The sequence below is a fragment of the Magnolia sinica genome, chromosome 4 (assembly GCF_029962835.1).
Source record: "Magnolia sinica isolate HGM2019 chromosome 4, MsV1, whole genome shotgun sequence".
NCBI classification, from domain to species: domain Eukaryota; kingdom Viridiplantae; phylum Streptophyta; class Magnoliopsida; order Magnoliales; family Magnoliaceae; genus Magnolia; species Magnolia sinica.
In genome coordinates this window covers 91,021,586-91,049,343 of record NC_080576.1, presented here as the reverse complement: position 1 = coordinate 91,049,343, position 27,758 = coordinate 91,021,586, and the positions used below count along the sequence as shown (strand labels likewise).

Genomic DNA, 27,758 nt, shown 5'->3' with positions numbered 1-27,758 from the left:
GTTTTATCCACGCCATCCATCCATTTTTTCAGTTCATCTTATAGGGTATGAGCCTAACAATGATGCCGATCCAAAGCTCAAGTGGACCCACCACAGGAAACAGTGGGGATTGAATGCTTACAGTTGAAAACTTCCTGAGCACACTGAAGTGTTTATTTGCCATTCAACCTGTTCATGGATTCACATAAAAGAAATCACAAATATCAGCTTGATCCAAAACTTGTGGCACACAACAAGTTTTCAATGGTAAGCGTTTAATCCCCACTGTTTGCTGTGGTGTGGTCCACTTTAGCTTTCTATCAGCTGTAATTTTCAAAGCACCCCCTAAAATGATCTGGAAAAATAGATGGACGGCGTGGATTAAAAAACATACATCATGGTGGGGACCACAGAGCTTTGACACCAGCTAGGTGGCTGGTGCCGGGGTCCCAGCCAAACAGCGTCCAGGAAAATCCCGGTAGCATTGAGAGAGGGAGAGGGAGAGAGAGAGAGAGAGAGAGAGAGAGAGAGGCTCGCTGGGGTTGGGTTGGAGAAAAGCAAAAAACTGGTATCTTGTTCGGTTTAAGAGATCTATCTACTGGAAAAAAGCTAAAATCTTTCAAGGGAACGGATGCCCCTCGCCATTCTCGTGGAGATTCCTTCTTGCAGAAATGGTAAGTTGTGTTCATAGCAAAAGCTTCTTTACTTTTCTCTCTGTAAAACGAAAGGAGGTTGAATGAAATCTCATTCCGATCGATTTGAAGTTCATATTTTTGAGTATTGCTGAGCATTGTTAGGATCCGTTTGGATGCTCCAGCGGATTGAATTTACCACCTGTTTCATAATCAAGGACTAATCAGCTACCAAAACCAATTTGCGATCGTTGTAGTTCCAATTCGAAAGACGTCGTTCCTTCTTCTAGTTCGCTTGAGCATCCAAACGCACCCTTTGAGGATTTAGGCTTACCTTGGAAGTTCTATAATGTATGTATTTCCTTTATTTGGAAGTCTGGTCTGGTTACAGCGTCCGTCGGGACTCATGACTCTACTTGTATTATTTACAGTAGGAAACCCAAAAGAAGCCGAGCTATACAAATGCTTCAACTTCACTTGTTGACCCAGAAAGGAAACAGAACCCATTACCAATATTGCTATGACCTGTTCTTCGTTGGCCCAAAACATTGTGACTCTTTCCCACTCATTTAGAAGATATCAATGTTTTGAGTGGTTGATTCAGAGAGTGAGTAGAAAAAACCAAATTCACCAGCTGAGTTTGCTTGGTTTTGAACTTGGATTATAACACTACTGGAAAATGCCTCCCAATTTTGGCGAGAAGCTCCCTGTTGAGACATAGACCCATATACCTGTGCAGTGCTAACTATCTGTGGGGATAGTAGAAATATTGAATGATAGTGGATATAAGTAGATACCTAGATAGCTTATGTTATTTATTTCATAGTTGGATGCTTGTGCAAATACTCCTAACCATTTTTTTGGGAAGCTTATAGAGGTGTTTGTATCCATGTCTTGGTATCCACTTCGTTTTTGGTATCATAGCTTGGGAATTAATTGGTGTTCTAGTTGTTTTCGTTAGCGAAAAGTGTGGCTTTTGAAGGTATGAGGCATAGTTGAGCTCTTTGAGGTGAGATGCCTTGAGGCTTTCTGATGCTTAAGCCTCAAATTAAATAAAAAATAAAAAAGGTAAATCATACAAGTATTAAAAAAAATGGTAAGAAGTATAAAGCTCTGAGAAGGATTGAAGAAAAAATTGTAAAGAAGGAGGTACTATAATATATACTAGGCATGCATGGTGTGTTATGTTATCGCCATGAAATATAATTTGATTGATTTGTGTTATTATGGAATTGTAATTTATTATTAATGCAATAAATAACTTAATGAAATCATCATCATCATCATCATCATCATCATATCCTTGTCCCAACTATTTGTAGTAGGCTTTTTAAATCCTGTTTGCCCATCAATCCAATCTAAGGCCTATATTTGGTTAGTAAGCAGACCTTCATATCCCTTCATAGTTCTTCCTGCCTCAATCCAAGTCCTTAGTCTTCATCTCATCCTCTTCCACTCTTATAAATGTTCCCCTCCTTACTGGAACCATCTTTGTTCTTTGCTACAAATGACTGAACCATCTCAATCTATTGTCCATCATTATCCCTTATTGGGATTGTAATTTTTCCTTACGTTTTGTAGGCATGTGAAGATCGCACACCCCAAAGACACATGTTCACTTCATCAGTTCATCCACCCAATCATCCTCATCATTCTCCCCATCCTTTTAAATATAAGAGCCAAGTTAATGAAACACATTGCACTATTGAATTTCTTGACCATTGATTTTAACCGAGGCATCGCCTTTGTAATTGTTCTTATTAAAATTGCATTCCAAATAACCTGACCTTGGTTCTTCATATTTTTAAACTAGTAGACTCTAGAGCCTTCCTCCAAACCTCCAATTTAGCATTTGCCCTCTCTTTAGTCTCGTCAATTGACATTACATCCACAGACAACTTACACCAAGGGTTCTCATTTCTGTAATGGCAGTGAATTCATCTAAACAAGTGTAAGAAGGCAAGGGCTTAATGCTAACCCATGGAGAAGACTCATTGATACTAGAAACTCACTAGCCTCCCATAGTTTGTTCTCACTCTTATAACAACAACCTCTTAGATGTCTTTATTGATTTCGGATATATGCTTGTAGCACCCTTTCCAATCACAAACCTCATAACCTGTGGAGGTACTCTATCATATGTCTTTTCTAGATCTACATAATCCATGTCTAGATTCTTTCTCTTATCTCTATGCTTTTCCATCAATTGTCTAAGTAGAAAAATAACTTAAATTGTTGATCTCTTTGGCATGCAATGAAATTTGTTTTTTGATGTCTAAGTAGATTCTCTCTCTTTTCTCTATGTTTTTTTTTTGGACCTCTGTAGCACCCCTTCCAATCAATTGTTGAATTCAGAGCACAATCTTCACAAATTGGGGACTCCACCAGGAAAACTTGAAATCCTTCTCAAAGATTGGCTCAAAATTCAGTTCTACACAATTGTTGTATTCATCGTTACCAGTTCTCATTGATACCATTGTTTTGGTGCCGGAATTTCAGATCTTAAATTGTCGATAGTGAATATTTCGAATTTCAGAAGTGCATATAGCTGGCTTGTGTTTTCTGAAATCCCGATTTGAAATTTCAGATCCATACTCGTATCTTAGTTTCTGAATCCCAACTTCTTATCCTGAATCTAGCTTCTTCAGTTTTGGCATGCAACTCCTTTTAGCACTCTTTATGTACTAGTATGCCACCCACTATGTAGTCATCTGGAGACACTTTTCACATACCTTAGCCAATTGGTCACAGCCAAATTATTTGCCAGATGTGTGGACGATAGGTACATTGCCCTTTCTGCTATCATGCTCTAGAAGCACATCGGGTTGAGGGTTTCGCGAAGCACATCGGGTTGAGGGTTTCGCGAAGCACATAGTTCATGTATGGTGTGCAAACATGGTTATGTAACAGTAATGATGGACACTATTACGTGTTATGAGACCATAATGATTGTTATAGAAATATGTCTCATAATGGCCCACTACGGGCTTTTGTTTTTTTTAAATAAAAAATTTGAAGTCATAATGGCCATTAGTCAACAGGAGCGGCAATGGTTATTATGGCCACCATTACCATTATTGAATACCTTGAGTTAATGTCAATGCTACTCAAAACACGAAACCCCCCATGTTTCTGTTCTGAATCGAGCATTTTGGATTATGGGTCATTTCCGATGCTGATCGCTATTTTCAAGGACCTGAAATTATGGCCTTTTATTCTTGCTATTGATTAGGTTAATGCAAAACAATGTTTACAATGTAGAGATTTATACTTTTATTTTATTTACTTATAATATAATATAACACTAAGCATGCGGGCTCTATAATAATAACATTCATCATTTCATACCATAATTGCAATATGAGTTCATATCTAAAACTAGGGTGTTCCAAGACCGTTATGGGGCAGTAACGGCCCCCATATCGGCCATTACGATGCTTTTTTATATTTTGAAAAAATTGTTACAAGACCGTTATGGGGCTGTTACAGGTCCTTTATGGCTTTTTTTTTCTTTTTTAAAAAAAAAAAATTAAAATTTAAAATTTTAATTTTTATTTTATGGCCGTTACGACCATTTCGACTTCGTAACGCATAACTGTTATGACTGTTAGCGTTACGTAACTGATTTTGAATACACTATCTAAAACTATATTGCATACACAGTACATGTATTGGAGTGGCAAACATGATCCTACCCCTAATGTACCACGAGTGGAGAAGATTGCAGGCCGAGTACCCATTTCTGTACTACATTCCAAAGTGACCAATGATGCAGGTAGCCTTGGTTCATCTGCATGCCATCACATGTGCTAACATGGACAAGGGCATGGGATTAAAACAGTGGTTAGAGTTTCAATATCCTTATGTGCATTGATGACCAGGGATATGGAAACATGTATCGTTATCGCTGATACTCAGAAAATATCGTTGATTGAAACGTTAGGAAAAAAATGGAATATTTCAGTGAAACTGCAGGAGATGTTAAAAGACGGATGTTTACACATTTAGAAATCAAAATATTGTAAATAACAACTATATATAATAAGTTCCCACTTAGGTGCTGTTTGGTAAACTGAAGAATAAGGTCTGAAAATTAATTTAAGCGTTGAATTTAAGTACTTATGAGTACTGAAAAATCTATTTGGTAATTTGTCTGAAAAAAGTCCTAACATCTGAAAATAAGCGTGCGCGCGCACACACACACACAAAAACCTGTTTAGTAAAATCAAACCACAAATGTCTGAAAATTGGCAATTTGTGATATTTGCCCCTATTGTCTCAATTTCTATCTTTTCTAAAATATAAGGCAAACATGTTATTGCCATCTTACCAAATTTGACACATCTATCCCCCATCCATGCACATCTCTTAAACATGACCCTTTAATTGATGGACCATGTGTCATACTCTTCTTGATAAAATAATTATAACCCTTTGATGCGGGACCCACCTCAGTGGTTGCTACCCTGAAACTAGTGGTGTGGGGCCTACCTCAGTGGCTACTACCCTGAAACTAGTGATGTGGGGCGCACCTTAGTGTCTACATCGTATATCCACGTCATCCATCGGTTTTGTCATCTTATTTTGGTCCCAAAGATGAAGTAGATACAAATCTCAGGTGGATCACACCACAGGAAACAATGGTCATTGACCATTTAAAACTTTTTGTGGGCCACAAAAGTTTTGGATCACTTTGATATTCTAGGTTTGTGCGACCTTATCAATAGGTTAGATGGCAAATAAACATTACAGTGGACCTCAGGAAGTTTTTAATGTTGGCCAGTTAATCGCCACGGTTACCTATGGTGTGGTACAACTGAGATTTGTATTTGCTTCATCTTTGGACCATCACCTAAAATAAGCTGGAAAAATGGATGGACGATGTGGATATACGATGCATACATCGGGGAGGGCTTCACATTCAGGGTCCCACCCAAATCGTTGGTTCTGAGGTCGCAGTTGGGGAGTGCAGATTGGGTACTACCCCCACCAGGACCTAGCTAGATACGGACGGTCATGTCAAGGGCTTTGTGAGGCCCATCGTGATTTATTTGTTTTATCCACGCTGTCCAGCTATTTTGAAAGATCATTTTAGGTCATGAGCCCAAAAAGGAGGTAGATCGAAGGCTCAAGTGGACCACACCGCATGAAGCAGTGGGGATTTAAAGCCTACCGTTGAATACTTCTTGGGTGCTACAGAAGATTTAGATCAATATGATATTTATGTTTTCCCTTCATGCAGGTCTACGTGACCTTATGAGCAGGTTGGATGGGAAATAAACATCATGGTGGGCCTTAGGAAGTTTTCAACGGTAAGAGTTCAATCCCGACTGCTTCATGTGGTGTCGTCCACTTGAGCCATCATTTTGCCTCCTTTTTGGAACCATGCCCTAAAATGATATGTAAAATTAGATGGACGGCGTGGATAAAACATATAGATCACGGTGGGTCTCACAGAGCCCTTGACAAGATCGTTTGTCTCCAGCAGGTCCTGGTCGGAGTAGTAACTAACCCACGCCTGCATCTGGGTGCGGCTTCAGTGGATCCTGGAATGTAGTGAGTGGGTGGATCCCTGATGTGAGGCACCGTAATGTACGTGCCATACATCCACAACGTCCAACTGTTTTTCAAGCTCATTTTAAGGTATGATCCAAAAAATGAAGCAAATCCAAATCTCAGGTGGACCATGCCATAGGAAAGAGTGGTAATTAACCATTAACAACATCTTCTAGGCCACAAAAGTTTTGGATCAAACCGATATTTGTGTGGTCCCTTCATCTAGGTATTTGTGACCTTACGAATAGGTTGGATGGTAAATAAACATTCTGGTGGTCCTGAAGAAATTTTTAACGGTGGGTATTCAATCATCACTATTTCCTGTGGTGTGGTCCACCTAAAATTTGGATTTGCATCATCTTTAAGATCATTATCTAAAATGATCTGTTAAAATGGATGGACGGTGTAAATATAAGGAAAATACATCAGTGGGTCCACAGTCAGGCTGGCGGATCGGGATCCATTGAAGCCGCACCTGTCGCAGTCGCGTCTGCTATGCCTCCTCACACGCTTGTCTATTGGATGGTGGTTTGTGGGCCCTACTATGGTGTATGTGTTTTATCCACACCGTCCATTTATTTTTTTTCATATTATTTTAGGGCATGAGCTCAAAAATGAGGGAGATCCAAATCTCATGTGGACCACACTAGAGGAAACAATGGTGATTGAATGCCCACCATTTAAAACTTCCTATGGACCACAAACATTTTGGATGAAGTTGATAGTTGTGTTTTCCCTTCATCCAGTTATGTGTGACCTAATCAACAGTTAGGATGGCAAATAAACATTATAGTGGGCCCTAGTAAGTTTTTAATGGTGGGTGTTCAATCACCATTGTTTTCCTGTGGTGTGGTCCACATGAGACTTGGATATGCCTCATTTTTTGAACCATGCAATATTTATCCAAAATTAATGGACGACATTGATAAAACACATATCATGGTGGGTCCTACAGAGCACTGTCCAGTAGCGAGGTGGCTATTGGCAGCGGTAGTAGGCAATCCACATCCGTTTGGGTGTGCCACGACACCACCCACCTCCCTTCGGTCGAAGACACCAAGTTTTGTGGTCCCTACCTTGATGTATGTGTTATATCCAAACCGTCCATTAATTTGATGAGATCATTTTAGTCCATGAGCCCAAAGATGAGGCATGTCCAAGGCTCAAGTGGACGATACCACATAAAGCGATAGGATTGAACGTCTACCTTTTAGAACTTCTTGTGGGCCACAAAAGTTTTCGATCAAGATGATATTTGTGTGTTCCCTTCATCCAGGTTTGTGTGACCCAATGAACGATATGGATGGCAAATAAACATCACAGTGGGCCTAGGAAGGTTAAGAAAAAAGAAAAGAAAAATTGAAATCTTACTTCCAAACTAAACGAAGATGAATAGGGGGAAATGAGGAATTTGACAAGGATTTTACTTCCGGATCTTTAGAGATTTTTTCTCCCTCGAGTTCTTGTGGGAGAAGATGAAAGGAAATTCTAGAAGGGTAGTCTTGTCATTTTCAAAAGTCCGTAGAGGTATTTTTGTCAAAATTCATCAAAAAATTTGAAAGGAAATGACTTAGCACATTCAACAATAAGTTTTAAGTAGACAGTGGCTGAAAAAAAAAACCCTAAAATATTCAGTGATATTTATCATTAAGTACTTAAATTATTTTAGTTACCAAATGGTCTGAATTACCAAAGTCACTGAAAATTGCAATTTTCAGTGATAAGCCCTGACATTAAGTTTTACCAAACAGGGCCTTACTAGGGTTCTAAACCATGTGTTGTCAGAAAAGTAGCGCAAAATCTCAGTCTAGTCACTCAACTAATCCACTCGTGGAGTGCTAGTGGTATAGTAGTAGTGTGGTAGTGGAGACTCCGCCCCTACCTCAAAAAGCTGAAGGAAGGTATTAATGCCCTCTGATAGAATCAAATCCACCATAGGATAATGTTTTCCCTTGAAAAGCAAAAAGCAGGCCCTTTCTTTTGCAATAAGAAGGTCTAGATCCAATGCTGAAGCCGAGTATTGTGCAATGGCATCAACAACTAGTGAACTTGTATGAGTTGGATCTCTTCTGACTGAAATTGGGATTTCGGTCACAGAACCCCATGGACATGTTCTGTGAGAATCAGAATATAACCAAAATGAGTTTGTATCATTAAAAACCATACAATGCTAGTAATAACATAAACCATACATCCACAAACTATAGAGAATGAACACACACACAAACACATGCGCGCGCGCGCTTCAAATGCACATGGAGTTACGAGGTAGCTCAAAGTTGTCATCTCTTTCCCCCCTAGGCTAACCATACATCCACTAACTATAGAGAATGCACACACACACACACACACACACACACACACACACACACACACACGTGCTTCAAATGCACATGGAGTTACGAGGTAGCTCAAAGTTGTCACCACAAATCCATGTCAATGCATGAAAGTCATGCATAGACATGGTTTCCATGTCAATCCAAGCTAATACTTGGAAAAAAAAGGACCTTTTTGTGGATTTTTTGTCACCTATCAATTTTGGCTTATCTTCGTTGCAAGTCGAGATTTCTCCCCCAAATCCATGCTTTAATTCAACAAAAACCAAAGCAAGTGGTTGAAATCACCTAAGGGACAAATTCCCCATAAATCCATGTCAATGAGAATCGTGCATAGACATGGTTTCCATGTCAATCCATGCTAATATTCAAAAAAAAAAAAAAAAAACAACTTTTTTCTGAATCCCAGCCGATGAAGGGGATCTAACGGCTCTTAGGAGAGCTCGTATTTAAGCTCCGTGCGGCACGGTGCGCAGGAGACCGGGACTCTCTCTCTCTCTCTCTCTCTCTCTCTCTCTCTCTATATATATATATATATATATATATATATATATATATATAAAATCCCATGAAAAAACAATGAAATTCTTAGCGATTTTCTTGTGACTTTGGGACATTGTGGAAGTTTTGTCGATATCAGTGATAATATCGCTACTCGCTAGTATCACCAACACCAGAGAGATTTTATATGACACGAGACAAAATATAACTGAACTGACATTTTCAGTAGATATCGCTGATGATATGAAAATTATCAGCGATATCTGGGAGTTTTTAGTTTACTTAGGGGTCGTTTGGATGCCTGTAAAGTCCTTAAGTAGGAATCTGTTTACAGGTAATCAGATTACAAGGGGTGTTCGGATGGGTATATCTGGCTGTAATCATATTGCAGGCTGTAATCCGATTACAGCTTTTAGTTGTAATTTGAAACATGAGAAAAAGCCATGTTTCAGATTACAGGGATTTCAGGCAATTGCTATAATTTTTGAAAATTTTTGAAGCATGGAGAATTGCGGATCATCTTCTAATGGCTACAAGGACCCAAAACGAAAGAATAAGATGAAGAAAAAAAGAAAAAAGACAAACCTCTCTCTCTCTCTCTCTCTCTCTCTCTCTCTCTCTCTCTCTCTGTTACTATTGTTAGGGTTGAAACTTCTCATACATTGGGATGCTATTAAACCTTAGTGCCATATTCGAAGTAGTGGGCCCACTTCTGTGGCCCACTAAATGATTTGTTTACCATAAAAATCGGCCACGGGCTTTATTGAGTTGGGCTTATCCCAATGATCTATCTTACATAAAAACTTTATATGTCGTTTGATTATTTTTAAAGGATTTACCACTCCAAGCTCTGTTATGAGTAAATACCTAATTACAGGCTGTAAACTGATTTCAAGTTATCCAAACACAGACAATTGTTTCCTTGTAATTAGATTACAACTTGAAGCCAAACAAGACTGCACGTAAACACTTTACACTTGTAATCGGATTACAACTTAATGACTTTACAGGCATCCAAATGACCCCTTAGGGTTTTGGTATCGTTGATGTGATGATACCGGTATTTAGCAGTGATATTATCGATAAAATTGCCGGTAAATGGAACATTGGATCAAAATCGTCCACCACATGGATCCCACCATCGGATCAGGCTAGTCAGCTCATTAGGTGGGCTACAATGTTAGAAAATGGTGGATGGCTTAGAAAAACTTGCCCAAAGCCTTTTCATTTGTCCATTTCATTTGTAAATTATAGCCCAAGTGGGCGGGCCTTATTTTTGTAGCAAAGCATCGGAATGGATGACTTGGATCTTACATTTGTATGCCCTACTAGAACATGGGATGGCATATACATGCCATGCCTTATATAGATGTGTGGACTTAACAAAGCTCTAAACTGAGTGTCTTCCACAAGCCATGGCTTCCATGTTTCTAGAGTCTCCAACAAACCTGAATAGGTATCATACCATTAGCACTATGTATCATTTGACCATTGATGCAGGTACCTTGTCTTAGCATACCCCATACCGTGCCCGGACCATGTTGTGGTTGGTAATGGCACTTGGCAGTTGATAACTAATATTGATCATGACATTATCCTAGCTCATCTAATACACTGTCTTCACCAGGTGTTCCTTCCGTTCAGAAGAACTTTTTGTCAGTTGAGAAGTTTAATCATGATAAATAATCCTCTTTTAAGTTCATGGCTTGGTAGTTTCTTTTGTGTGGTAATTGAATTGGGCGACTTCTAGCACAAGGCAATAAAGAGACCTCTAGGTAGGGAATAAGGGGGCATTTATTCCTCTAGCTACAATAGCATATGCTACTAATCATCTCCACGCTCTAACTTGGTTGTAGTACATGCAACTTGGGCATTTTCTTCAGAAGGCATTGATTTCCCATCACATAGCTGATTTGATATTTGTTTATGGAAAATAGGATAATATTTTTATTCGTTATAGTTGTTAAATGGGCAAAAGCTATAAATTTCCTCTTAATTTATCTAAGAAATGCAAAGAATTCTATTATTCCTAGTTCAAAGCAACTTATGGGACAAGTCACCTATTCCATGCAGTGTTCCAAATATTGGTGATATATTGATTTTATCAGTATTGCCAGGTCGACAATACCGATTCCATTGGAAGTTGTTTTTCCAAATATTGACGATATCTCCACGAGGTGATATTTCGACATGTATCGATATTCCCCAAAATATCGCTCGTATCGCCAGTATAGAAGTTTCCAAAGTCACTTTTATTTATGATAATATGTTCTAGTGACAACATGCGTGCATAAATATGTGAAAAGTTAAGGAAAAGAATTCAAAAAATGGTAAAAAAGATTTATTATTATTATTAATTTAATTTAATTTATTAATTTATTTATTTTTCTAGATTTGAATGGGGGAGGGGGAATTTCGGAATTTCATCTGCGCTCTTTGTGGATCAAATCTCCTATCTGGGGGGAAGAATCTAAAATGGAGAAAATGCATGCAAATACTGCAAAAAAAAAAAAACATTGGGGATCTGGTTTGGGAGTGGATTTTGACCATCCTCACCTGCTTCTGTGAATCAAATCCCTAATTTTGGGGGAGATTTTGAGAAGGCGGAAAATGTGTGTGAATAATGCAAAAATTAGAAAAAATTAAAAAAAGGATATTCAAAAAAAAGAAGAAGAAGAAGAATTTTTTGGGGGATCTAGTTGGGGAGTGGACTTCAGCCACTCTTCCCCAGTTTGTGTGAATTGTATCCCCAAGTTTGTGGGGAAATCGAGAAGGGAGAAAACGTTATTAAATATTGTGAAAATTAGAAAAAAAATCGGTTTCTTTTAGATATATATTTTTTGGGGATCTAGTTGGGATCAAGGTGTCCTGTATCGGTATCGGTTGGCGTAATGGTGCCCTTCGAAACCGATACGGATATGGGGGCGTAACGGCAATATGGGAGCGTAACGGCGCAAAAATTTTTTTTGCCAAAAAAATATGGATTAAATCCGGAATATTCTAAGCATTCCAAATATGCATTCATTTATAAATTGGAACATTTTTATGGTGGTGTAACGGTCCACTCTTTGATGAGAAGTTGTATCGGACTGTCTATCACAATACTTGCACCTCTTCGATGTGCCAAATGTTGTTTGAGACGGGTAATTCCACCAGTTACTATTCTATCACAATACTTGCACCTCATTTGGTGCCTAGTACCACCAACCCTCTCACAATGTTGCCATCCAATATCCTCACTTGTTGTTGGCCAGACCCACACATTTCTTTAGGTTTAGGTAGATACTAGATAATTAGTTATAGATTAGAGTATGAGTGTATGACCTATGTCAATAAAGATGATTTTATGTTTTAACTAAATCCTAAGAAGCTCCAAAACCTGTCCAATATAAGCAAATAAAAACATAAAGTCACTAATTCGAAAATAGAAAAAAATAAAATAAAATGGCACCCCAAATCTGTAAAATGCACACTAAGATGTTCTACTATGATTAACACATCATATGGCATGATTAAAACAGCAAAACAATCATTAAAAATTGATTTTTCGAATTTTAAAAAAAGTGCCAAAATTAATGCGTAAATAGAAAAAAATATAAAATGGCACCCCAATCTGTAAACTGCACATTAACATGTTCTTCTATGATTAACACATCATATGGCATGATTAAAACAGCAAAACAATCATTAAAAAATGATTTTTCGAATTTTAAAATAAAGGGCCAAAATTAATGCGTAAATAGAAAAAAATATTAAAAAAATATAAAATGGCACCCCAAATCTGTAAAATGCACATTAACATGTTCTACTATGATTAACACATCATATGGCATGATTAAAACAGCAAAACAACCATTAAAAATTGATTTTTGAATTTTTTAAAAAAGGGCCAAAATTAATGCGTAAATAGAAAAAATATAAAAAATATATAAAATGGCACCCCAAATCTGTAAAATGCACATTAACATGTTCTACTATGATTAACACATCATATGACATGATTAAAACAGCAAAACAATTATTAAAAATTGATTTTTCGAATTTTAAAAAAAAGGGCTAAAATTAATGGGTAAATAGAAAAAAATAATTAAATAATATAAATGGCACCCCAAATCTGTAAAATGCACATTAACATGTTCTACTATGATTAACACATCATATGGCATGATTAAAACAGCAAAACAATCATTAAAAATTGATTTTTCGAATTTAAAAAAAAAGGGCCAAAATTAATGCGTAAATAGAAAAAAATATAAAAAAATATAAAATGACACCCCAAATCTGTAAAATGTACATTAATATGTTCTACTATGATTAACACATCATATGACATGATTAAAACAGCAAAACAACCATTAAAAATTGATTTTTTGAATTAAAAAAAAAAAGGGCCAAAATTAATGCATAAATAGAAAAAAAATATTAAAAAAATATAAAATGGCACCCCAAATCTGTAAAATGCACATTAACATGTTCTACTATGATTAATACATCATATGGCATGATTAAAACAACAAAACATATTAAAAAAAGTATAAATACCTATTTTTGACGAATTTCTGAAAAATCGCCCACCGAGCTTCGATTCAAGAAAATCCGTAATATAATGTGTTTTTATCTCAAATACCAAGCCAAGATTGGTCGAAATTAGTAGTAGAAGGATTGAGTGAGAGTTTGGAAGCAAATGGTTTCAAAAAAATGAAAAAACGGAGTTTAAAAAGGCAAAAAAAAGTTACCGTTATATGACCGTTACGGGTCAGTAACGGCCGTTATGGGTGCAAAAATGGGACATCGCCGATACGGCCCCGAAACACGTAACGAGTCCCACCATTAAAGATACGTATTGGCCGTTACAGCCGATACGTATCCGATTTGGGATACCTTGGTTGGGATGTGGATTTTGATCGCCCTTCTTTTGTTATGATTTTTTTTTTTTAAAAATTATTTAAGATTTATTTAATTTTTTAGTGAAATGGATGTGTTATGGATGGATGTATTGGTGTCTGTAAGAATGGATGGGTGGATGGATAGACATGTATAGATGTATGTATGTATGCATGGATGGATCATATGTATGTTTTTGTGTATGGATGGATCATGTGTATGTGTGTCTGCATGGATGGATGAATTGATGGGTGGATGGATGGATGGCTGGTTGGATAGATGGATGGATCATGTATGTGTGTATGTTTGTATGTATGCATGAATGGATGGATGGCTGTTTGTGTGCATGGACAGATGGTGTATTAGTGTATGTCTTCATGGTGATGGATGGATGTATTCATGTATGTATGGATGGATGTTTTAGCATACTTATGTATACATGGATAGACATGTATGAATGTATGCATCCATGCATGCTGGATGGATGTATGACTTTTTTTAAATAAAAAAATATTTAAAAACAACTTTAAATAATTATTGTGTTCCTAATGATTTTATTGGTATGGACTGAACTCATTTTGGTTTCTACTGGGGAGGAGTGTGGGGAACCAGAAATGGATATTTTACAGGTCTCAGTTAGTAGTTATCCTGTCCTCGCATGCCTCAGCAAACTGGGTCTATGAATAGATGTATGCATCCATGCATGCTGGATGGATGCATGACTTTTTTTTTTTAAAAATAAAAATAAAAAATTAAAAACAACTTTAAATAATTATTGTGTTCCTAATGATATTATTGGTATGAAATGAACTCATTTTGTTTACTATTGGGGAGGAGTGCAGGGAACCAGAAATGGATAATTTACAGGTCTTAGTTAGTAGTTATCCTGTCCTCACATGTCTCAGCAAACTGGGATCTCTTAAGTCGAAATACAAACATGTGATTGAGAGTGGCTTAAACTTTTCCTTCAGAGCAAGATCACCTACCACAATACAGAGATTCTTTCTCTATGGCTGTATATCTGATCAATTGTCTACTTACTCATGTCCTTAGCAATAAATCACCCTATGAGCTACTATTTGGGTCACAGCTTGATTACGCTCCCCTGGCATATCTGGTTGTGCATACTGTTCCAAACTTCCAACATGATTTCAGTTAAAGTGATGGAGAGCTGATTGTGATGGTTTGGAAAACCGGAAACAGCCCTCACAACAAAGGGAACTTTCATTAGGGTTCAAGTGCCTGAAAGAAGGACGGGATGAAGATCTAAAGGACTTGAGGAGGCACAAAGGGATCCGAAGGTTTTTCATTTATCGAAGATAGGGCCGTAGAGCAGAATTTTTGTTGAAACAGAAAATGTAAAAGTCAACCCAAATAGTTGTGACAAGGCTATGTTGATTATGCGGGGGATATTTCTAGAATGCTCCTAGGTATCTAGAATTAACCTTGGATAGACTTGAGAAGTCTATAAATACATCACTCCTGTACTCATTCTTCATCATAAATACATCACTCCTGTACTCATTCTTCTTCAATCAATACAATTCTTTTGTTATTTTACAAGTTATCCTAGATGCTTCCATATTTGTCGTGGGAGAGAGGGAGCTATCAAATATCTGCTTTTGTAATTAAATTATGATTTCAGCACATCTTAGATGAATCCATGCTATTGGTATGATTGTTCTTCTCTTTTGTAGCTCAGTACTAATTTGCCTGTGTAATTTAGATTTTTACTTCTTTGTTACTTTTCAAGCTGTTACTGTGAGAATCTGTTTCGACTCTGAATTTTGGATCTGCTTGCAGGCCACACCGTTTCTAGCTGGACTTGCAGTTGCAGCTGTTGCTCTTGCAGGCAGATACAGTGTCCAGGCCTGGCATGCGTTCAAGACACGACCAGCTACAGCTCGTATGCGCAAGTTTTATGATGGTGGTTTCCAGCCTACAATGACCAAAAGGGAGGCTGCTCTGATTCTTGGTGTTAGGTAACCACGATATTGTACTCATAAATTGAAGAAAGAGATTCACATTCTATGATTTTCGCCACTAAAATGAGGAATCTTTGACAATAAGATGCATTGTTTCAGAACATGCATGATTATTGTGTAAGCACACGCATACAAAACATAAATCATAATACAACAGCTGCTACACAACCCTTTTTTAATACCATGCACATAATACAAAGTATATATGTCATAATACAAGCAGAAGACAAGTGATTTGAAGGAGTGTACAATAGAATGCCATTTGAAATATTACATCTCTAATACTCCCCACAAGTTGAGTTCAAGGTAGATGCATCGAATGCTTGGTGTACTGAAGGATTGTGATGATCCTCGGACAATGACTAGTAGATATCAGGAGTCTGTTGAGAATAACAAACTTGTACTCGTGTACTGACAGATAATATTAGCGAAACACTAAGAGGATGGCAAAAAAAAGAGGAAAAAGAATGCGAGTGAGCTAGAGATCATGACAACCACAAAGACGAGGATCGTTGCTTCGATAATTCCTAGGAGAAAGAAAAAGGTAAGCGAATAGCTGACGATTTGAATCATCCTTCAGATATTCAAAGCCAAGGGCACCTGTCAGATTGTGTGGAAGATCAGACGGTGGATCGGGGAAGACAATGCAGGAACAACAGTAGAAGACCTTCCATAAGGAGGCCTTCTGCAGCTAACTCGGATCATTGTCGGTACGATAGTAGAGGTAGGAAATCCCATCGATCCTCGAGGCATTTAGGGGCTCATCGTACTGAATCGGGTTATTGGCATAGGAGATCCCCTAAAGTTAGGTGTTGATCCCCCTATCCGGATAGTAAATTCAGTCTCGATGGAGATTTCATTGGTGAATACGCGGCAATTAGAAGAAGAAACCCTAACCCGGATCATAGCAGACCTCGTCCTGATACTACTGGTAAAGATGGCCCCGTTCCTATGTCCCGGAAGGGGGTGAGGAATGGGTGAAGGTTGTCCATATTAAAAGTGGAAGGGTAGGGCGGTGTCAACCTCCGCCTTACCCCCTTAGACAATTCCCAACTCTGTATGTGGATTCCTTTCCTGAAGAGTGGATGGAAATTCATTTTCAGTGAGTTTTTGGTAGATTTGGGGAAGTGCATGAGGTGGTTATTCCAAAGGAACGGGGGTCGGCTTCCATACGGGGTTTTGCTTTTGTGCGAAGGCTTGAAGGCACGAAGGGAATCAAGTTTTATGGTAAAGAGATTCGGGTGAATATTACCCATTTCGGGCTTAAGAAGGAGAATCTTAAGAGGGGAATGTTTGCTAAGAATTCTTGCTCGAGTGATAAGGTCCATTTCGTTGACCTTCCCCTCCCTCTGCCTCCTTTGGGTGTGATGGAACCAAGAGTCCAGCCTGCTGGGATTGCTAGATCCTTTGTGGATGTCTTACAGGGCTAGGTTCCCTCCCAAATCCCCTCGGAGTTTCAAGATATATCCCTCCCCCTTCCTGTCTCTCCACCCAGTTTTTGCCTTCATCGCCTACGATGCCCCCAACTTCAGCCTCTCTCCCTCCTCCTCCCTTGCTTCCTACATACCAAGCTACTCCCCCTCTACTCTTCTCTCCCCCTGCCCTTCCTCCTCTGATGCCTCCTCCTTCCCACCTTTCACTCCTGCCTCTACCTCCCATCTTTATTTTGCCTAAGGCGGTAGGGGTTGTCCCAACCTTGGCTGTTGCGGAAGATTTGATGGCTAAAGCCAAGCATAACTTCCAGTGGCCAATCATTATTATGCTGAGACAGGGGTCTGCCTTAGAGGATCTCTCATTGTGGTTCCAATATTATTGTTCCCTTTCCGTGGGAGATGTTTCCCTAAGCTATTTGTCTCAGACAATTGTTTGGGCTTCCTTTCGGCCCCTAAAAGATATAGATCGAATTATATCTGTTGGTTCTATGAACAGGGTGGGGCCGGTGGAAGATCTTTGGAAGTGGGATGCTTGGTCCTCTTTTGGCAAAGAGGATGTTTGGTTTAAAGATTTCTTTCTTATGTTGGGTTCTTGTATAGGGGAGGTTATGGATATCCACCAGGCGACTACCTGTTGATAGGACCTCCGCTCCACCATGATGCTCATCAGAATCAGGAAATCTTCGGAGATTACCAGCTCTGTGAGGGTTCAGGTGGGGAAGACGTCTGTAAACATCACCATCCTTCATGAGAATGAGGTCCTTATTCAGGACGTGGTGATTTTTGCTCAAGTTCACCCGTGTTGTCCTGCCATGGCTGAAGGAACATCAACAGACATCCCTCAAGGAGCACCGTTTGGCACATCTCATTGTGCGATCTCTCCAACCACACGGACAACGCTAGAGCGATAGGGCCCTCGGCTCAACCCCCCTACATGGCGAAAGCTCCTGCTCCTAACATTTTTCCAGTGATGACATGCGTCACCTCGATACCAGATAGAGACATTTTCTCCTTTAACTCACTAAATTATCACGAGTTACCGAGCTATAGTGTGAGATTGTAGATCTCCTCAGGACAGGCTCCATATCCTGAGTCTTTTACATATCTCATTTCTCCGTCCTTCAAAGCTACCTCAAGATTTGATAAGGATACACGTCAAGCTCAGAAAATCTTCCTTGATGGTGCTTTAGAAGGATACCTTGCGTATCTCCCATCGGATCTTCATTCAAACACGTGTCCGGATCGTATCCCTCAGATGCACCCCTTTCTCGTCTTGATGTAGTAGAACATGATAAGACAGGACCATCCTAATGTCGGGTCTACAACAGATATAGGACAGTTAGATAAAGGGTCTACTACTCTCGGTGAAGCTTTGCTCTCCCTAGATGCGATGAATCTCATTTGGGATGACTACGACTCTGCGCTTCCTGAACCCTCATCTTTGGAATGTCCTACAGTTTTACAGCATCTTGATGTGAGTGAGATCCACCTCCTAGTTCACACAGATGTCCGCTCTCTAACCTCTATCCAAGAACCTTTTCTAACCCCGCCTTCTTCCCTTGTTGTAGTGATTTCCTCATAATTAGATTTCTTTTCTCCTTTTTCCTCCTCTAACTTTGTAGGTCCTCTTGCCCTAATCTTAATGCTAGACGAGCATCCTTTTTTGGAAAGGGACTCTCTTCTTCTTTCTCAGGGGTCATTGGAACTTAGAAGGAGCCTTGGAAATTTCCCCTTTAAGAACCTCCTTTCTTGAAGGACCCTCAAGATCTTTGCAGGAGGATTTCATCGCCTCTCCCATCTCAGGGGAAGTTCTGGAAAGCCTGTCCAAGCTATTAAAAAGAAGAAGTGGGTCTGACAAGCAATAGCTCATGTTGGCAGACTTTTGGGAGTTCTTTTTGGGAACAATGATCACTATATCACGCTTTTTAAATTGATTGTGGAGAGGGGCTTGCATGTCACAGTAGAAGGGGTCCCTGTTGCGGACCCCCCGTTACCTGTCCAAATCAATAGGGAACTTCTTAACCTGGGGGTGGAGCAAGCTGATTTGCTAGAAGCCATTCCTCGCAGTGGAAGGAAAGGGAGAGGAATATCTAAGGTGTCCCAATGAAAATTCTGTCTTGGAATGTTAGAGGGTTGGGATGCCCCCACAAGCAGTCCCAGGTTAAAGAGATGTGTAATCGTTCTAAAGCTAAAATCATTGTTTTACAGGAAACAAAGTTGCAATCCATGGACAGAGGGATAGTGAATTCTCTGTAGTGTCAGAAAGGTAAGGATTGGCTAGTCCTTAACTCGATAGGTTCAGCGGGAGGAATCTTACTGATGTGGGAAACCTCTAGCAGAACTATCGAGGATAGCTGGATAGGCATGTTGTCTATTAATGTTGTATTCCATGAGACTGCTTCTGGGTTTCGCTGGATTTTCTCTGGGGTTTATGGCTCGTCGAAACCTGCTGCCCGCTCCTCCTGGTTGGTGCTTTCCTCTGTTTATGATAGATGGAATCTCCCATGAGTGGTTGGTGAAGATTTCAATTTTATTTGTTTTTCTTATGAACGTTCTAATGGTTCTAGAATCACGGCCTCTATGAGACATTTTTCGGATTGGATTGTTGTCCATTGTTTGATGGACCTTCCTATGGGGGGAGTGAAGTTTACCTGGTCGAATGAGCGTACTCCCCGTCTTGTACCTTCTTGATAGATTCCTCTTGTCCCAAGAGTGGATTAATCATATCTCTATCGCCCGTCAAACAGGCTTTCCCAAACCCATATCCGATCACTGTCCCATTCTTTTGGAAACTGAAGAATTAAATTGGGGGCCAAAACCGTTCAGATTTGAACTTGCTTGGTTGGAAATTGAGGCTTCAAAGATATGGTTTCTGATTGGTGGAGTTCCTTTGTTGTGGAATGTTGGCCAGGTTTTGTGTTGTTTAAAAAGTTGCAAATGTTGAAATTGAAGTTAAAGTCTTGGCATAAAGAGATTTTTGGCATTAGAGAGGCTGAGATCTCTAGCTTACTTTCTGCTATCCAAGAATTGGATGTCAAAGAGGAGGCGGATCTTCTTTCAGAAGAGGAACTTGCCCTGAGATTTCAGTTGTCCTCTAACTACTGTGCTAGGCTTAAAGAGGATGGAGACAATGATCTAGGGCCCTGTGGCTCAAGGAAGGAGATAGGAATACTAAATTATTTCACAAAATTGCCAATGCTTGTGCGCGTATAAATTCGATCTCCTCCATTGAGATTGATAATGTGGTGGTGACTGATAAATCTAGTATGTGACAATATTGTTTCTTTTTACTCTCAGCTTCTTTCTGCTGAAATGGTGAATTGTCCCAGGCTTGATGATTTGAATTTCCAATCCATTTCAGAAGAGGAGGCTGAGTCGTTGGAAAAAAGTGTTGTTCAGGATCTGGGTGGTGATAAAGCTGCAGGTCTGGACGGTTTCCCGATAGCTTTCTTACAATTGTTCTGGGAAACTGTCAATTCAGATCTTTGTGCCTTCGTTAAGGAATTCTTTGATTAATGATAATAATAATAATAATAATAATAATTAAAAAAAATAATTAAAAAAAAGAATAAGAAGAAAAAAAAAAGACTTTCCTCGGAGCTAGGGAGTACTTTTCTATCCCTGATTCCTAAACTGGAAGGTGCCCAAAATATTAAAGACTTTAGGCCTATTAGTCTAGGGGGTGGGGGCTCAAAGGCTGAGAAGGGTAATTCCTAAACTCGTCTCCCCCTATCAATTTGCCTTTGTGGAAGGGAGGCAGATTCTTGATTGTGTCCTTATAGCGAAATGAATGGCTAGACTCTTGCGTTAAGGAAAAGAGATCGGGATCTTATGTAAACTTGACTTTCAGAAGGCCTATGATCATGTTGATTGGTCCTTCCTGGACTATACGTTGGAAAGAATGGGCTTCGGTTTTATGTGGAGAGCCTGGATAAGAGTGTCTCCTCCCCTAAATATTTTGTGTTGGTCAATGGATTCCCTTTTGGTTATTTCAAAGCTTCCAGAGGGCTACGTTAGGGTGATCCCCTTCCCCTTTTTTGTTTGTCCTTGCAACTGAAGCTCTCAGTGCTATGCTATCGAGAGGACAAGATATGGGTTTGTACAGGGGTTTTTCCATATAAAAAAAATTCCTATCTGCATAAATCACCACCTTTTTGCTGATGATGCTTTGCTTTTCAGTGATGCAGATGAGGTCATAGTTAACTTCTAAGTATGACGATGTGTTGGTTCCAAGTGGTTTTTGGTTTAAAGGTTAATATGTCCAAAACAGAATTTTTTGGTATCTATACTCCGGTGGAGGTTTGTAATTCTCTTGCGGACTTTTTTGGGCTGTAAGGTAGGTCGGCTTCCTACCCTATACCTGGGTCTTCCTCTCTGCGTAGGTAAGCCTCCTCTCTTCCTGTGGGATAACATCTTAGAAAGAATGGAAAGGAAGCTCTCCTCTTGGAAGCTGAATGTCCTTTCACTTGGGGGAAGGCTTAATCTGATAAAGGCCTCTTTGTCTAGTATGCCTATTTATTACTTGTCGCTGTTCCTCTGCCCTAAATCTATTATTCTTAAGATTGAGAATTTATGTAGGAAATTCCTTTGGTAAGGGAATTCTGCTTCTTCTAAATTCCCTCTCCTTAACTGCAAGGAGGTGTGCACCCCTTACAAGGAAGGAGGTGCGAATATTAAAAACTTGAAAGTTATGTATAAAACTCTACTAGGTAAATGGATATGGAGGTTCGGGACAGAGACTGACAGTCTTTGGAGGCAAATTATTGCAGCTAAATATGGTACGTCTCCTATGGGATGGTGGTTGAAGGAGTCTTCTTTCTACCAGACATCCTCTCTTTGGAAAGGAATAGTCAAGTTGACCCCTATTGTTCGTGAGAAAGTCTGTTTCTATCTTGGGAATCAGATTCTGGTTAGACTGTTGGTCTGGTAGGTCTACTCTGGCAGAGTCTTTCCCTTCGTTATTTGCTCTTGCCCCGAACCAGAATATTTTGGCTGCAGAATGTTTTGATGACAATGAGGGAGTGGTTTCTTGGACTCCTCCCTTTAGAAGAAACCTCTCAGATGACGAATTTCATGATTTCTTACTGCTCCTTTCTTGTCTGTAAGATTCTCGTCCCTCTCCATCAATGGAGGATTCCATTTTCTGGAGGTTGTCTTCCTCAGGTTCTTTTACTGTCAAATCTTTTTACAATCATCTGTTGTCTTTGGCAAATCCTTCGGCGTGTTGTCATACGGGTGCACATTAGTTTTATGGGCTTCCTCCAAAGGTGGCGGCGTTTGGTTGGCTAGCACGAAGAAGCAAAATATTAACTATTGACAATCTGATAAAGAGGGGAATGGTCCTGCCATAACCTGATTTTTTCATCGTACCCCAATTCCTAGGTGATGTCTCCAGTGAAAACCTGTTTTCCTTCCATTACTGCTTTCCATAATCTCAGCACCTGATAGAGATAAGATTTCTTCGCAGACCTCCCCATTCTTGCACTCAGTACTTTCCAGTGAAATCCTGTTTTTTCACTGGAAAGAGAGGAATGGTCCTGCCATAACCTGATTATTTCATCGTACCCCGATTCCTAGGTGATGTCTCCAGTGAAATCCTGTTTTCCTTCCATTACTGCTTTCCATAATTTCAGCACCTGATAGAGATAAGATTTCTTCGTAGACCTCCCCATTCTTGCACTCAGTACTTTCCACTAATCCACTAATCACTTGTTCTCATAAGGGATTCTCTTCCTTCCGTCCCAAACCTCCATAACCATTTACAAAGGAGGGCCCAATTCATGAGGGCTAAATCCCTTATCCCCATTCTGCATCATCCTGAGAAGGAACTACCTCTTCCCATTTTGCCAGATGATGGCATTAGAACAAAAAGTACTTTTGCTTGTTTGATAGTGCTGCTTTTGTAAGTGTGAGCCTAACTCCCAGAGATAGGTATCTACCCTTCCATGTCGATAACTTTCTTTCTTCGCTCTTGATCGCAACATTCGATAATTAGCTTGCTTGCCCATGCACAATGGTAGGCCAAGATATGTTGATGAGAGCCTTCTTGCCCTTCTATGAATATCCAACATTTCACTTTTTGCCATTGACCTCAGTGTAGTTAAAGGTGCTAGGCGCACTGCAAGCACACCTACCCCAGTGGTGTTGGGAGAAGAGTTCTATTCTCGACCACACCCACAACAATATCAAAATCAAAAGAAAACAGAGAAAAGATGCAAACCACAACATAGATATTTATATGGTTCCCTTTTGGTACGTCCATGGATTTACACCGATCCACCATACTCAAAAAGGAAAAAAAGAAGAAGCAACTCTCACTACAATGACGGCTCTCTCTCATGATAAAATATATGTTACCCCAAACGAACTAGGGTTTACATAAAACACCGTGTGAAATTACAAAATTGCCCTTTGAAAGTGCTGGTTGGATGAACAATACATCTCTGATGATCAGGCTCCACAGAGCCTAACATGTGGTGCCTAAAACACTCATGCACATGACTGGAGATTCCAGGCACAAATTTTGAATTTTATGTAATAAATATTAATATTTGGTTATTTATAGATATTAGTTGATTTTTTAAATAATCAAAGTCAATACTTCAATTTTTCTTAACCCAAAACCCCACATTCTATGTTTTCCCTAAATTCCCTAATTCTAAAACCCAATCTTCCAATTTCCCCAAATCTTAACCCTAAATTTCCCATTTTCCCTAAATCCTGCAAATTCATCAATCCAAGGCCACAATTTTGCTAAAATTCCTAAAATCTGTAATCCAAAATTTCCAAATCCCAAATTCTCTTACCTAAAATTTCCAATTCCCCCATAATTCCCAATTCACCTTAAATGGGAAAAGTTTGACATTTGAAGGAAGAATATCTCAAGCTTTTATCTTTTAAAAGAAACTAGAAAAATTGTTGAAATAGGGCTTAAAAGCCTCTTCTTATCTATGTGCATCCTTATTGGATGGTATAACACCCCAAAAACCACATAAATGAGGTACCTGTAAGGATACTTCTTATAAAAAGCCATATGTACCACATGCACACCCTAGGTGCACCTAGGCGCTAGGCACACACTTTAGGCAATGCCTCACCCAGGGTCTAAGAGAGGCGCAACGGGACTGAAACACCTAGGCATGTGCTTTGGGTTGCCTCTGACTATGTTTGACCTGATTTCAATTTGAACCATCTAATAATCATCTGAAGGTTTTCCACCTGTTCCTTGTGAGCTTCTCAAAACAATAATGTATCATCTGCATATTGTAGATGAGGTATCTAGCAAGCCTCTCTAGCCAGAAGGCAAGCACTAACCCTACATTTACTGCTCTTTCCATCATTCTGCTTAATGCTTCTGCCACAATCACAAACAAATAAAGGAGAAAGAGGATCCCCTTGCCCATTTCATCTGGTGCCTCTAAAAATGCTTTTTGGGAGCCATTCACCAATATTGAGAAATGAGCTAAAGACAATGCATCCAAAACCTCAACCCATGCATGGGGTATAATTGAAAATCCCAACATACGTGGTCATGTGCCTTTTCCATGTCAAGCTTGCTTGATATTCTTTGTTATCCCAATATTTCGCATCTATACATTCATGTGCAATCAACGCCGCACTGATAATTATCCTTTTGAACAAGAACGGACCTTGAGCTGTTGAAATTACCTGGCCTAGCTCCTTCCTGAGTCTACTTACAAGTATCTTGCCCATGATCTTGCATGAACTATCCAATAGGCTAATTGGTCTTCTTTTCTAGTTGGGGTCCTGGGTAGAAAAAAAAGAAGAGAGTATATTCTTGATCTTATAAATGTGTTAGGATTTTAGGCAAATATATGATGTATATGTTGTTGTGTAGGGAAGTGGAAGGGTTATGTAATCATCAATAAGAAGCCTGCTGTGGAGATGCATATGTCAAAAGCAGTCTAGAGGGAAGCTGAATCGACTTAGTTATGTCAAGTCTGACCAAGTTCATGGGAGCCCGAAGCATCACCACTCTCCAACTATAGGTTATGTAGCTGAAGTCTAACTCAACTCGCAACATGTAGTAACCACACATCCTTGCTTTTTTACCAGTAATGTTATTACAAACAGCTCTAAAATTTATATTCTAGAAAATTATAAAATTTCAGAATTACACTGCATTCTAGAAATGATATATTATGACCCGCATTTCACTAGATTCTAACTCTAAAGAGGATTGTCAATGCCAAAGTACAGATCGATCTTTTTTTTTTGTTTTTTGTTTTTAACCATAAGGTTGATTCAGTAGAATTTTTCAAGTTTTTTAAAGTGTTTATTTCTCTCTTCTTCACCAGGGAAAATGCTCCTCCTGACAAAGTAAAAGAAGCACACAGGAAGGTAATGGTTGCAAATCATCCAGATGCAGGTGGCAGCCATTACCTTGCTTCCAAGATCAATGAAGCAAAAGATGTGATGCTTGGAAAGACCAAAGGCAGTGGATCTGCATTCTGACTTCACCTGTTTTCCCTTAATGATTCTGTGTGGCTCCCCTTTATCAAAGGGAATGTGAAAGAACCTATTTCTTCATTACATCCTTCCAGAGATACCAATGTGCTCTTTCCAAAAACTATTGGGTATTTTGTCACCTTCCCCAAATTAATTGTAGCGTTCTTAAGAAGTTATGTTGAATTTATTTGTGAAGTTGATGGTGCCAAGGATGTATGTCTGCAAGTATAGGGACTGTATTTTTACCTCAAGTGTCTTACAGCATATGGCAAGTAATGGCTAGCTAATCTTCCCAATTAAAAAGACCAGAACATGATGTGCTTAATCTCCTTATATATATATATATATATATATATATATATATATATATATATATATATATATATATATATATATATATATATATATATATAGCCTATTAAAAGACCAAATGTGAAACAGCTATGCTTGGTGACAAATTCATTAGAGCCATTGCAGACTTACATTGTTTGACCAGTGATGGATTTGCATGGAATCAAATGCTTGGGCCTCTAGGTATTTTTGCCAATCTGAGGATTGATGAATCCACCTACTATCCTGACGATCTCCCACAGACGTGATTCAATGATTCCCAAAATAGTGTTATTGCCACCTCATGGTGCACCTCCGGTCGCCATCCGAACATTGCCGGGCTATGTCCTAATCACTACTGTCTGTTTGCCGTATGGACACCATCCAATCTCCTTTTCGATTAAATTCACTTCTGATAAGATCCAAGGGTTCAAATTATTGAAGGCAACATCCAACTGCTGAAAATAAGATCCAACAATTCACATTCATATACAAACAACCAACACCTCAAAGTGAGCTCCAATGGCAGAAAATTGTTCAAGATGACATTTGATTGTGGAAAGATGATCAGGTGGGTCCAGAGAAAGATCAGATGGCAACGATCAATGATTAGCAGTTTGTCTATCATGAGTTAAACAGCAAGTAGGGCTTTCAATGTGCTGAAGCTGGGCTAAGCAAAATCAAAATTTTGAATAGGCCCAGCCCAAGCAGTTCAAAATCCCGGCCAAAGCCAATCCAAGCCCCTGCCAGTTGACATCCCTAGTTGCAAGAGGCCCAAAATGGAGATCAATGGTGAGTATTTAATGATGGACAATCAATGGTTGAATATAACTATAAATGATTAACAGCTGGATCTGTATCAAGTTGTTATGAATAATAAGGGGGTGTTTGGATTGTAAGTTACTTTAGATAAGTTACTTATGTCGCAAGTAGATTATCTTGGTTTCTACTTATTTGCCACATAAGTACGTTTGGTTTCCAACATCACAAGTATTTATTCTTCAAAATTTGTTTGGTTCCCCTTAGATCCACCATCCATCGTGTGGGCCAAACTTTGATGTGGACGATTCATTGTGTGGGCCGTCCATCATGTAGGACCCACCTTGGATGTGGGCCGACCTTTGATGTGGACCATCCATCACATGGGTCCCAACTTCAATATCCATGGAGCTCACCCTTGATGTGGGCTGTCCATTGTGTAGGCTCCACTTTTGAAGTGCATCGTCCTTCATACCTACCTATTTTTTATGTGGGTTATTTATCATTAGGGGCTGACCTTTGATGTGGACCATGCAGTATGTGTGCCCCCGTTAATATGGGTGATCCATCATATGGGCCCTACTTTTGATAGCCTGCTTTGACATAGATCATGAGAGAGAGAAGTAAAAAAGCTTTTTCCTTTTTAGAAAAAAAAACCTTTATGGGGATAAGTGATTTTCAGTACATTAGATACTTTTGTAACTACATTTACCAAAATAACTTTAGTGAAGAAAATAACTTAATAACTTAACCCAAGTTAAAAGTCATAAGTTCATATATCAAGTTTTTCAATGTGTTCAATGAATTTTAACTTTCTTTTCATTAAAACATTATGATTTTATAATGTTAGTCATGCTCATCACCTTAAGATTAATTGAATAGTCAAGTGCTGAT

The 27,758-nt window shown here is 39.1% G+C and overlaps 1 protein-coding gene across 1 annotated transcript; it reads left to right on the top strand.

Moving 5' to 3' along the window:
• The first annotated feature begins 468 nt into the window (after window positions 1-468).
• Window positions 469-26,018, top strand: LOC131243367 (mitochondrial import inner membrane translocase subunit TIM14-1-like). The gene is made up of 3 exons (XM_058242686.1): window positions 469-653; window positions 15,692-15,870; window positions 25,625-26,018. Exons 1-3 carry the CDS (start codon window positions 651-653, stop codon window positions 25,779-25,781), a joined length of 339 nt encoding a protein of 112 aa, XP_058098669.1. The 5' UTR covers window positions 469-650; the 3' UTR covers window positions 25,782-26,018.
• The last annotated feature ends 1,740 nt before the right edge of the window (window positions 26,019-27,758 follow it).